This window comes from Giraffa tippelskirchi, chromosome 4 (assembly GCF_054371585.1).
Source record: "Giraffa tippelskirchi isolate mGirTip1 chromosome 4, T2T-mGirTip1v1.2.pri, whole genome shotgun sequence".
Classification (NCBI taxonomy): Eukaryota; Metazoa; Chordata; class Mammalia; order Artiodactyla; family Giraffidae; genus Giraffa; species Giraffa tippelskirchi.
This window is the reverse complement of record NC_137278.1, coordinates 201,579,266-201,591,967: the sequence shown is the minus strand read 5'-3', so window position 1 is coordinate 201,591,967 and position 12,702 is coordinate 201,579,266. Positions and strand designations below refer to the sequence as shown.

Here is a 12,702-nt window from a genome sequence, read left to right as displayed (position 1 = left end):
AGAGCCTCCTCCCGAGCACCTCTCCACCCCAAGTCACACATGCATGTACACCCAACATGCGTCCGTTCCAGTCTTCTGTCAGCAGAAACAGGCCTGTTCATGTCTATTCCAGCTTGACTTGTGGCCTTGGCCACTCTTCAGCCTGAGCTTCTTTTTATTTAGCAGCCAAACCCGAACGACTAAGAGGTTTTTTTTTTTTTAAATATTAGCTCCTTATTTTGACACGGGTCTTGCTGACCCTGTTCTTGTTCTTCATGGCGGATTTCTGTCATGTTGTGACATGGAGGATTTAGCTGAGGGAAGGTGCCTTCTGGCTTGTCCACTGAACTGAATGCCACATGTCACTGCCTTCTTGTTTCACAAAGAAACTGAGGCAGAGAGAGCATTGTGTGTTATCACTATCTGGCCCCCTTGTCCGCCCGTCCAGGGCTCCTCTGGGGGATGGGGTGGGCAGCCTGAGACTCAGATCCAAAGGTCTGAAGGGAAAAACGACACCGCCGGGTTTTCTCTAGCGACTGTGCCGCTTCGTTTCAGACTTTGCTCAGGTGACCCATGCACGCCGCTGGCACAGGATGCAGACTCGGCGTTCAGGGCAATTGCTGGGACTCTACCTCAAGCACGCCCCAGCTCTGAGAGCTGCTGCAGGAGGCTGGGAGCAGCCGCAGCTCCCTGGGTACACCTCTGCCCTCCCAGAGCAGTTCTGACACCAATTGGCCATGAAGATGGCTGGTCAGCACAGCCCAGCTGCTCCTGGCCATGGGCTGCTGCGGTACAAACCAGAAGATGGTCCCTGCCTCCAAGTGACATGGCCCTGAACAAGCGCAGGGGGCTCTGGCCCCACCTGCTGGCTGGCTGTGCACCTGTATGTGGGCGGGCCCGTGCTGACCTGGACCATGGTCATGTCTACCGTGACCCCTTCCTGACGACACAAGGGTTTACTTTGCAAGGACAGCTGAACATCTGAGATCCACCTGCAGCCGGTAAAGCCCCATGGTGCAACAGCTCGGCCTGCTTCAGGAAGCGCTCACCTCCTGCCATCTGAGCTTCACCCAAGGGGTCACTGGGAGAATCTCTAAAAGTTACAGGCAAGGAGGCCACTCAAGGAACAAAGGCCACCTGAGCAGGCCTGGTCCCACTGATGTCCCCAGGGGAGGGGGGTGGGGGAGGATCACACTGGGCTGCAGCTCTGACAACCCAAGGGCGGGAGGGCCTGGGACCCCGCAGGCGCCAAACTCGGCTCTGGCTGGTCCACTAGGGCTCCAGGACACTCCCATGTCCTTACCTTCCGTCTTGATCCTCAGGGCCGTCCGGACCAGGGCAAACAGCGTGGCATTGAACATGACAGTCCCGTCGCTGTTCAGGGGCATGTTCATGGAGACCAGGCGCTGGGGAGGGGGTGCAGCAGTCAGCACAGCCGCTGGTTCTCGAAGGACCCGCCTGTGGAACCCCTGAGGTACCTCCAAGGCAGGAGGATGTGGGAGTGGGGTGGGGGGAGCCTCAAAACATGTGTGCATGTCACCCCGTGGTTCCTTCATTGTCTGAGGATGTATATGCTGCAGGAAGGGGCCCCAATGCCTGTTTTGGCTCAGTCCTTTCTTTAGGCTCATGAAGACTACCCTCATCCCTGCAGAGGCTCACTGGCCTGCCCGGGGTACCCCGAGGTGTCTCGTCCCCCATGCTGTGTCTCCCATGAGCCTAGTCCATCACTTACTTTGCAAGCCACGCGGTGAGGGCACAGCTTCCCAAAACCCAGGGGGGGCTGAATCCGTCGGAGCAGGGTCACCACATCCAGGTGTTTGATGCGCCCCCTGGAAGAGGCAGGAGAGGAGGAAACATCAGGGGGAAGGTCTAGGCAGGCAGCCCAGGACTCCTGTGCCAAGGGTGGGGTCTCCTGTGGGAGGAACTCTCCACAGCTGGACCCTAGACATCAAACTAGTGCCGAGCCATAGAACTGGGTGGTAAAACTCCAAAACTAATCTACACGTTTAGATTTCTAAGGAGCAATGAAAGATGGAAGGGATTTTAGCAGGCAATGAAATTCTCAGTATTTACTGCTGCTTCCATCAACTAACCATCTGACCATCTGACACTTTCCTGAGAGTCAACCAAACATGATGGCTAGACTGATGGACCTGTGGCAGGGACGCAGCCAGGCCCTGCCTGGCCCAGACGTCCTGACTCAAGTACATACTGGTTGCTCCAACACCAGGACCGCCTGCCTGTTCAACGGAAAATAGCTCAGCATAAGGCCTCCTATTGCTGGCCCTTGACCCTTGACCCTGGCATCCTGTGCAGGTCAGGATTTGCAGCGGGTCTGCCCAGTGCTAACCCGTCTCGACCCTCTTTCCCACATGTGGTCACTCCACCCCCGGTCAGGTTGGGGGCTCGGGTTTCCCTCTGGGCACTCACTTGGCTTCAGGGTCGTACTCTGCCCAAATTCTCTTAAACTCGTCCAGGTGGTGGGGACCCAGGATGGACCAGTCCCTCGTCAGGTAGTCAAAGTTGTCCATGATGACGGCTACGAAGAGGTTGATGATCTGCGGAGGAAGGGTGGAGAGAGCTGCCTCAGTGGCCCTTCCTGCACGTGTGGCTGTCAGGGCCATGTGCGCAGAGACTGGCTCTCCTGAAGGCCGGCCACGTGGCACCATGGAAACACCAGCACCCAGGATGTGGCTCTCTTGACTGAGGACCTGACCAGCCCCCCTCAGTTATGCTGCGTGAACCCCACTGTGGGCTGGCAGCTTCCCTCACACCCAGCTGCCAAGGTGGGGCTGCCAAGGACAGGGGAGACTGTCCACCACACTTCCCTCGCTCATCAAAGTGCTAGAGATGCTGAAGTGGCCTCCTGTCCTCGGGGATGAAGACAGGAGCCAAGAATGGACGAGAAGGGTATGGCTGAGCTCTCCTGGCCCAGCTCCTGCCCCTCCCAGCGTGCTGGACTATTCCAGGGATGCAGCCTTTCCAGCCCCGCCTGGACTGCACGCCCAGCACCCAAGGCCGCCGGCCCCACCCACTCACCAGGAAGGCGCAGAGCATGTAGAAGCTGATGAAGTAGAAGACGGCGAAGCTGCTGCCACAGGGCGTCTCCCCCTCCGTGCTGTTGGCTGGCTCTGACTCGGGGGCGCACTTCTTGCCAGGCATGCAGGCCAGCATGATGTCCTGCCAGGCCTCCCCGGTGGCGCACCTGTGAGAGACCATGCCCAGAGCGGCTCACACAGCCCTCCTCCTGGGGGACCCACTAAATAGGGTCTGGGGCTTCTCAGTCCCCCAGCACTGGTATATCCACTGAATATGAAGGCGTACAACACTGTCTACATGCCTGAAAGTTTTATGGGAAAGGTAGCAGATTGCACCTTTTCTGCAAAGTCCCTCTTTCTGCAATCCCCTGTTAAGTGTTGAGATTTAGCCATTTGGATACATTTTAGTTCTGGTTCATTCACCCTGTGTAGTGGGTGCTCTATATTCCATCAAAGCTTAATGGAATAAGGCTTTTCTTTTCTGTGCTGTCACCAGGGAGCCTGCAGCCACCACACAGGGCCATTGTGGAAGCCGGCTTCCAGGTGGACTTGCCAGTGGACACCAGGTGGGTCCTCCCTGTGCTTGACCCTACTTGTTCTCCAAGCTTCCATCCAATTTAGGCTCTGGCATCAGGCAGGAGAGACACCACTGCTCAAATGTGCCAGCTCTTTCCTCAGCTCCACTGGGGTGTGACTGACAAATGAGACTATGAGCTGGAGTGTAGATCACAACGACCTGATGTGTGTGCTCATCAGAAAGGGCTCCTCCCACCTAATAACACACCCATTCCCTCACAGATTTATCTTTTATTTTTGGTGAGAACATTTAAGTTCCAATGTCTTAGCAAGTTTCAGTGATACGATCTGTGTCATCAACTATAGTCACCATTTTACAGGTTAGACCTCAGACCTCATTCATCTGATAGCTGAGAGTTTGTGCCCTTTTACTAGCCCCTCCCCCATCCCTCCACCACCCCACCTCCTGCCCCTCCATATGAAATTTATTTTGGGGTTCCATAGGATATAGAAATATGCTTTATCTTCTTCTGTCCAGATAACCAAATTAAAAAAAAAATTACTTATTTATTTATTACTGGTTGCTCTGGGAGAAAGCGAAAAAGCGAGGGAATTCCAGAAAACATCTACTTCTGCCTCACTGACTATGCTAAAGCCTTTGACTGTGTGGATCACAACAAACTAGAAAATTCTTAAAGAGATAGGAATACCAGACCACCTTACCTGCCTCCTGAGAAACCTGTATGCAGGGCAAGAAGCAACAGTTGTAACCAGATATGGAACAATGGACCGGTTCCAAATTGGGAAAGGAGTATGTCAAGTGTGTATATTGTCACCCTGGTTATTTAACTTATATAGAGTACATCATGTATGCAGGGCAAGAAGCAACAGTTGTAACCAGATATGGAACAATGGACCGGTTCCAAATTGGGAAAGGAGTATGTCAAGTGTGTATATTGTCACCCTGGTTATTTAACTTATATAGAGTACATCATGTGAAATGCTGGGCTGGATGAATCACAAACTGGAATCAAGATTTCTGGGAGAAACATCAACAACCTCAGATATGCAGGTGATACCACTCTAATGACAGAAAGCCAAGAGGAACTAAAGAGCCTCTCAGTGAGGGTGAAAGAGGAGCGAGAAAAAGCTGGTTTAAAACTCAACACTGAAAAAACTAAGATCATGGCATCCGGTCTCATCACTTCATGGCAAACAGAAGAGGGAAAGTGGAAGCAGTGACAAGACTTTATTTTCTTCAGCTCCAAAATCACTGCAGATGGTGACTGCAGCCATGAAATTAAAAGACGCTTGCTCCTTGGAAGAATAGCTATGACAAACCTAAGCAGTGTATTAAAAAGCAGAGACATTACTTTGCCAACAAAGGTCCATATAGTCAAAGCTGCTATGGTTTTTCCAGTAGTCATGTACAGATGTGAGAGATGGACCACAAAGGCGGCTTAGTGCCAAGTAAGTGATGCTTTCGAACTTTGGTGTTGGAGAAGACTCTTGAGAGTCCCGTGGACAACAAGGAGATCAAACCAGTCAATCCTAAAAGAAATCAGTCCTGAATATTCATTGGAAGGACTGATGCTGAAGCTGAAGCTCCAATACTTTGGCCACCTGATGCGAAGAACTGACTCATTGGAAAAGACCCTGATGCTGGGAAAGACTGAGGGCTAGAGGAGAAGGGGAGGGCAGAGGATGAGATGGTTGGATGGCATCACTGACTCAACGGACAGGAGTTTGAGCAAGCTCTGGGAACTGGTGAAGGACAAGGAAGCCTGGCATGCTGCAGTCCATGGGGTTGCAAAGAATCCAACATGACTGAGTGACTGAACGGCAACAATGATTTTGTAAGTACCTCCTGTAAGTGGAATTGTACAGGAAACCCGGCCTTTTAGGTCTGAGCATCACGGCCTCAAGGCTCATCTATGTCATAGTAGGAGTCAGAACTTCCTTCCTTTTTAAGGCTGAATCATGTTCCACTGTGTTGTAACCACAGTGTGCTCATCCATTCTTCTCTTGAAGGACCTACAGTTGCTGACATGCTATAGCTACTTTGAATAATGCTGCCATGAAGGGTGCAGTTATCTTTTTGATACCCTGCTTTCAATTCTTTTAGGTATTATATAATCACACTTGGAATTGCTGGGTCATACGGAATTTTTAATCTATTTTTGATATTTTGAGGAACCGTCATACTGTTTCTCCACAGTGGCTGTTGTCATTTTATATTCGCACTAGTATTGCACAGATGTTCCAATTTCCCCACCCCCTCAGCAGGACTTGTGCTCTCACAGTAGCCATCCTGATGGGGTGGGGTGGTATCTCACTGTGGTTTTAATTTGCATTTCTCTGATGATTCGCAATGTTGAACATTTTTCATGTGCTCATTGGTCATTCACATATCTTCTTTGGAGCAATACTCAACTTCTCTGCCCATTTTTAAGTTGGATTGTTTCTCATTGTCTTCGGCAATCCATTTCTTTGGCATTTAATTTTGCTTTTCTTTGTTTTTGTTTTAATTTTGTTTCTTCTCAACTTCTTACCCTTTGGTTTACTTTTCTCGTCTTATTGCATGGGATAAAACTTGTAGTATCGTGTTGAGACAGTGATAGTGTATGAGCTCATCTATTATATTTATGGATTAGCTACTGCCTGATATGGATGGAATGTTTGTGTCCCCTCAGAATTCGCATGTTGCAGCCCCAAACATCAGTGTGACAGTGCTGGCAGGCACTTAGGTTTAGAACAGGTCGTGGGGCTGGGGTTGCGTGATGAGAGCAGCATCTTTATAAGAACAGGAAAGAGACATGCTCTCCTCTCTCTGCATGGAGTGGGGACACAGGGATCAGGATGCTGTCTGCAGCCCAGGAAGAGGCTCCCACCAGGACAGGAATCATTGGTAACCTTGACCTTGAACTTCCAGCCTCCAGAAATGTGAGAAAAAAACACCTGCTGTTTGAGTCTCTCCATCCATCCATGACATTTGTTATGGCAGGCTGCCCAGGCCAGAACATTATCTGTACATGAAAGAGATTGTCTTCCTTTTTAAAATATTTATTTATTTGGCTGCATCGGGCCTTGGCTGTCAGAAAACCCACCTGAAGAGGAGCAGCACAGCCTGGGGGAAGGTCTGGAAGTTGTTGTTCCTGTTGATCTCTGTCGTGTCATTCAGGGCGATTTTCCCAAACACCTGGCAAGGAAGAGGATGGAGTCAGTGAGCCGTGGACACAGAGGTCCTGGTTCCCACCCACCATCCAATGGTCTTTTTAGGGGTCACAGCTGACCCTGGACAGACTGGCTCATAACTGAACAAAGTCCCCTTTGCGACCCAGAGGGCCTCGTGGGGGCAGGCACCTGCTGCCTTGTCTAGCCCCCATCCCAGCCCCCCACTTTGGACAAACATCCAAGAATAGCACCCCCAGCCCTCCAGAGGGGCCCTGGGAGAGCGAGTGGAGGTGGAGACCGCGACTCTGTCTGCACAGGGGCAAGGCTCACTGGCCTTCCTTTTTCTCTTTTGGCTGCAGATTCTTGACAACATTTTCTTTTCTCTTTAAAAGAAAACTTCATTGAGGAATAATTAACAAATCATTGTGTAACGTGGGGGAGTTTCTCCCTATAGAGAGTGGAACCCAGGCCGGGGGGCCACAGGGAGAGAGGGTCTCTCAGCTGTGCAGATTCTTGACAACATTTTCTTTTCTCTTTAAAAGAAAACTTCCTTGAGGAATAATTAACAAATCATTGTGTAACGTGGGGGAGTTTCTCCCTATAGAGAGTGGAACCCAGGCCGGGGGGCCACGGGGAGAGAGGGTCTCTCAGCTGTGTACCCACGGGACACCATGGGGGTGGGGGGAGGAGTTACACTTCTGGTGACCTCTCTGACCCCAGAAGGGGGGCATCAGGGGAAGTGGGCTGGGGGCCGGGAGTCCGTCCTACCTGCATCCCGATCACGGCGTAGATGAAAAACAGCATCACGATCAGGAGGGCCACATAGGGTAGGGCCTGTGGGACATGCATGTGTGAGGCCGGTGGCGGGACCCCTCCCTGCGGCAGCATTTCTGCAGCCATCAGCTGCTGCCTGGCTCAGGGGACACTTCCAGAAATCCCACAGATGTTCTGGGCACTGAGGGGAGCCTGAGTCTGGTTTTGACCCCACCCCTCCCCATGGTTTCAGGCACCTGAGATCTGAGGCGAGGGACCCAGAAAACTGGGCGCTGAGCTCGAGACTGCATGATGCTCCTTTGGCAGAAACAATCTAGAGTGAGCACAATGCTCTCCCGCCGCCCACCTCTCCTCATGCAGCCAGAGGACCGGGGGGATACCCACCAGTCCCCCCTACAGCTGTAAGCTGTTCCCCAGGTGGAGCAAAGGCAGGACCAAGGGGCCCTAAACCCAGCTCAAGCCTGCTTCCTGGGCGGGCTTAACCTCTCTGAGCCTCAGTGTCTTTACCTGAGAAATGGGAGAAGAGTAGTGACCTCAGGGATTTGGGGGTCTGGCTGACTTAAGGCTCACAAAATGCTCAGGCAGCACTAGCCTGTGGCTGGTCCCTGCGTTTTACTTGCTCAGTGTCCCTGCCTCCTGGGGAGGCCTTGGGCCTGCAGGGCATGGACAGAGCCCGCACCCCTCCAGGTGGTGCCTCAGGCCCATGGGGTGTCCGCCTTCAGGCCTGCTCCTCAGCCCCCTTGCCAGCCCAGGAACTGTTGGGGGCGGGTGAGTATGTGAGTCCTGTAGTCACCCGTGGCTACGGGACTCTGGGGTACTCCCAGGCCTGTCCCCCACCGAGACCACTCAGACCCCCAGGGCTGGAGCAGATGGCAGGGAGGGGGTGGCGAGGCACCTGTCCTGGTGGGTGGGGTGGAGTGCCTCAACAGCCCAGCCCCTTCCTCTGTCTGTAACTTCAGTCCTACAGATTCGGGTCAGGACCCACCCCGAGTCCACCCCTGGGCCCCTCCACACTGGGGACCTCTGTCTCAGGAAGCCCACAGTCAAGAGTTTCAGGTACAAGGGTCCCTGCGCCAGTGTCTTCAGGAAGTTCGGGGACCTAACAGCTGTACTTCTATGTACGAGACTCATTAGAGAGGACAGGGCCAGGGCCAGCTATCCCACTTTTAGGAGGAAGTGACTCTTGGGAGCAGAGATCAACCCTGCGGTTGGCAGCCCTGAGCCTCCTCGGGGATACCAGGTCCTGGGGGGTCTGGCGAAGTCTGTGAGCAGGTGTGAAGAGCAGACCCTGCTGGACTGCCTCTGGGAGGGGGTGACTGTTCAGCTGACAACGGCTGAGCTGGGAGCGCCGTCCGGGGGGACCTGGGGGGGCGGGCAGGGCTGACTACCTGGAAGGACTTGATGAAGGTCCACAGCAGTGTCCGGATGCCCTCCCCGCGGCTCAGCAGCTTGACCAGACGCATGACCCGGAAGAGGCGGAAGAAGGTGATGGAGATGCGAGAGTTCTCCTCCGCGTTCTGGGGCCGTTAACACAGCAGTTACCAGGCGGGTGGGCGGGCGAGGCTGCTCGGCACGGCCCGGGGTGGGGGTAGAGGTGAGCGGGGTGGTGGGCTGCACTAGACTTTCAGGCGCCCAGGGGTGGGCAGGCCAGCCCCTGGCCTTGGCAGCGCCCAGCAGTGCCCTGGCCCCGATCATCTTCCCCAGCACCCCTAGTCTTCCCCACCTCCTTGGAGGGGGGGAGCAGGTGATTCTGCAGGAATTCCATCTGCTTTGAGATCTATGCTGAGAACCAACCCAGGGGTCCCAGCCTCCCTCCTGCCCAGCCCGGCTCAGGGTCCTGCATTCCCAGTGGGACCAGCTCTCTGCCAGGTGGCACTGGGGTCCTGGTGGGCAGGTGGGCTGCCCACGGAGGGGTCTTGCTCCCTGGCTGCCCAGACTTGGCACTCTAGGTGTCATCTCCCCCACTTTCCACGGCTCCGCCCCAGGCTGCGGGCCAGCCTGGGGTGTTGGTGCTGGGACCAGGCCTGGCTGCCCCCCTGCTGCCCTCCACCCGCCTTGGGCCTGGGTTTCAGGCTGCAGACCTGGAAGGGTGGGGGGCACGGGCTGGGTGGGCCAGGCAGCAAGAGTGAGCCCTGGATGAGTCCGGCCTGGGTGTGAGAGAGGACCAAGGGGCCCTGCTCGGGGTGTCCTGGAGGGGGCAGGGGCCAGAGCCAGCAGGAGCCTGGCCAGGTCTAGGGACAAGACCGGCTGCCCTGTCACCGTCTGCCTCCAGACCTCAGGGCACTCAGCACAGACAGACCCCTGACCCCCTCCTGCCCACACGTGACAGAGAGCTGGGGGTGCTGGCCCCGGGAGCTGGCCGGCTCCCCAGCGCTAGTGCAGCCCCCAGCCCTGTGGCACCGGGAGAGAACGGACCTTTGGGCTTCCTGTTACTGCTCCTGCCGCAGGGCCCCTGCTTGGAGGCGTCTCTGGGTTGTTGCTGGGCCCTGTGTGGCCCCCGCTTGTCAACTCCCAGCTCCTCTGGCTTTACTTCTAACCGTCTCCAGGTCAGATTCGGCCTGACGACACCCATGAAAATCCCACCAGCATGGGGGCCCTCACGTCCCCCGTGTCTAACCCTGTGGCTGCTCCAGTGGCCTCTCCTCTCACCTCCAACACAACAGGACACCCCCATGGGGCAGGTTTTGCCCGTAGCAGCACACCCTGCTCCATCCTGGGAGAGGCACACCTACCCTTCTCTTTCTGAACCAAAGCTGCTCTCCAGGCAGGCCCAGGCCTGCTGGCAGCAGGCCACCCACCCCCCAACACGGGAAACCACCCGCCTGTGTGGTTTGAAGTCCTTGATGCCCTTCCTCTTTGCATTTCTATCATCTGTGTACCTACTTGAAGTTCTACTTTCTGTCCTTAAAAGGAGGTTGTGCCCACCAGAGGAGGGTGCAGAGATGGCTCAGGGCTTTGTAACTCGGCCGTCGGCACCCCCCCATGCTCGGGAGGAGAGGAAGAAGAAAGCTCACATGCAGTTTCAGCTCTGCGGCGAGTTTGGGAAGTGGGTTCCGCAGGGGCATCTACATCTGACTTGTTAAACAGCCAAACTCGAGCTTGCGGCCTGAGTGGTCCTGAGCGCCCGACGCTGCAGGTGCCCAATGCTCTACTGACCAGGTGAGGGGGCAGGACACCCAGGGTCAGCCTTGCCAGCCACGAGCGTGGACTTTGTCAGGGAACGCCACCCTGGGTCTTGCCTCATCTGCTCATTTCGGGGCTTGGGGGATCAACCCACACTCCAGTCCTTCTACAAACTCACACTCGTTCTACGTATGAAGTCTCACCGCAGCTCTTGGAGACAGCTGTTCCAAGGTGACTTCAAGGTGACTTGAAGTGGCTGCTCTGTCACTTTAGCCAAAGACTCCTGCAGCAGGAGTGGCCCCAACCACACGGCCTACTTCAGGGACGTGGGCATGTGGTCCAGTTCTAATGCCCCTCACAGGTAAGTATCCCACCTTAACCTCTCACTGGGGCCTTGATCAGAGCTCCCGGGAGCTGGTGACCAGGAGGGACCCAATGCCTCTCCACCTCCACTACATCACCTCTCCTTCCTCTTTCCTAGGGGCCTCGCCATGGTGCCAACCGGTGTCCTGTGCAAACCCCACATCAGATTAAGGTTGGAGATGCCAACGAGCAGGGTCCTCAGGATGTTTAACAGGAACTGGACCTTGGGTCTGATTCTCTCCCAGTGGCTTTTCAGATGGTCAAGGTCACAGTGAACTGCCACCCACAGGAAAGCTCACAGACGAAACATCACACCAACAACACTGACAGCTTGCAGACCAGGCAGGCAAGGTGCATGGCAGACACGGGTGGGTGACATGCATCAGGGCTGGGCTCCGAGACGCCGGGGGTTGGGGGGGCAGTGGGGACGTTAGGGGGGTCACAGAAGCTGAGAGCGTGGTCTGGAGGCTTGGTCTTACCATAAAGGGAGAGCATTGGGTATGTTCAGCTGGCTTTAAAGAAAGGCAGACAGAGATAAGCTGTAATGAGTCTCCCACGAAGAGGCCCACATTCCAGGTCTCGGTGACACAGGAGCAACCCAGTGGTAGCAGAGGGCAGGAGGGCCAGGCATGGAAGCCCAGGCCTGACAGGTGCAGGGCGTGTCCGCCACCGGCTCCCACCTAGCCAGGCTCTTGGGTGTTCTGCCCGGAACCATCTCTGGTGGCAGACTGACTAATTCACACTCGTTATCGCTGAGGTCTTCTGGATTTTGAAGGTGGATTTTGTGTGTTTTTAATCTGCCCTGTGTCCTGAGACAGCCTCCAGGGGCTGGCACTGCACACACTTACCCAGCACTGCCAGCTGAAGCTGAAAGGCCTTGTCTGTACCTCTGGCTGCTTTTGGCCCACAGGTATTTGAGCAAAGGAGCCCCAGGGCGGTGACCCTCCAGGTTCCAGGGAGGACCGAGATTTGGGTACCCCCCGTGCGGCAGGGCCAGTCTTCGAGCTGAGGTTCCTGGTCCCCAGGTGTGGACCGTGGCCACAGGCATGTGATAACGAGTGTGGACTTGGTTTTTAAATTTGAAAGCCCTGCACACAATTGAGGACAGTAGTGTTAATGCCCTGGGAAGCTGTCCTTACAGGCCTGACCACGGGCTCGTTAGCGGGCAGAGGCCTGCTGCAGGCGAGCATTCCCGGCAGCCCAGAGCTGCACCCAGGGAGGCACCCTGCCCTTTGGCCCCTGGACGGTCCTGGCCCCCAGAGCCGCCGACTCCACCTTCACAGCCGACTCCACAGCCGCCCCGCACTGTCAGAGGATTGCTCCTGTGTTTTGTTCTCAAGGTACAAACAAGGACAACGTATAATAGGGCTTCTGAAGGACGGAATTGTGCACAACCAGACATTTGCTCGCAGGCTGAAAATTCTTCTTTGGTAATAGATTTCTCAGCAAATTCCTTTTTTCCCAAAGCAAGTTGGGAGGTGTCCTTTTTGTGGACTAGTGGGGACACAGGGTGAGGGATGGGAGGAGGAGGGAAGAGAGAGGACACCTCTCTGGTCACTATGGACCATGGTTGAGAGCTGTCCCTGCTCCCTGAGGGGCACTGGCTGCCAGGTCCACCCATGTGCCTGGAGGGGGCGGGTGTCTAGGACATGACCAGCAGGCCGGGACAGAACACAGAGACAGACACAGACACACATGCACACGTATGCACGCAGGGAGCTTCCGGTTGGTCAGG

At 55.2% G+C, this 12,702-nt stretch overlaps 1 protein-coding gene across 2 annotated transcripts in view; it reads right to left on the bottom strand.

The window, feature by feature from the left end:
• Positions 1-12,702, bottom strand: part of CACNA1C (calcium voltage-gated channel subunit alpha1 C) — a 384,443-nt gene that overhangs the window by 13,779 nt on the left and 357,962 nt on the right. For both annotated transcript variants that reach the window (XM_081589902.1, XM_081589903.1), the window contains 8 exons: positions 11,447-11,479; positions 8,870-8,998; positions 7,476-7,541; positions 6,641-6,732; positions 3,019-3,184; positions 2,410-2,537; positions 1,712-1,808; positions 1,283-1,385 (listed from right to left, as the gene is read on the bottom strand). In XM_081589902.1, the coding sequence (XP_081446028.1) occupies positions 1,283-1,385; positions 1,712-1,808; positions 2,410-2,537; positions 3,019-3,184; positions 6,641-6,732; positions 7,476-7,541; positions 8,870-8,998; positions 11,447-11,479 (814 nt within the window). The remainder of the gene's footprint in view (positions 1-1,282; positions 1,386-1,711; positions 1,809-2,409; positions 2,538-3,018; positions 3,185-6,640; positions 6,733-7,475; positions 7,542-8,869; positions 8,999-11,446; positions 11,480-12,702) is intronic.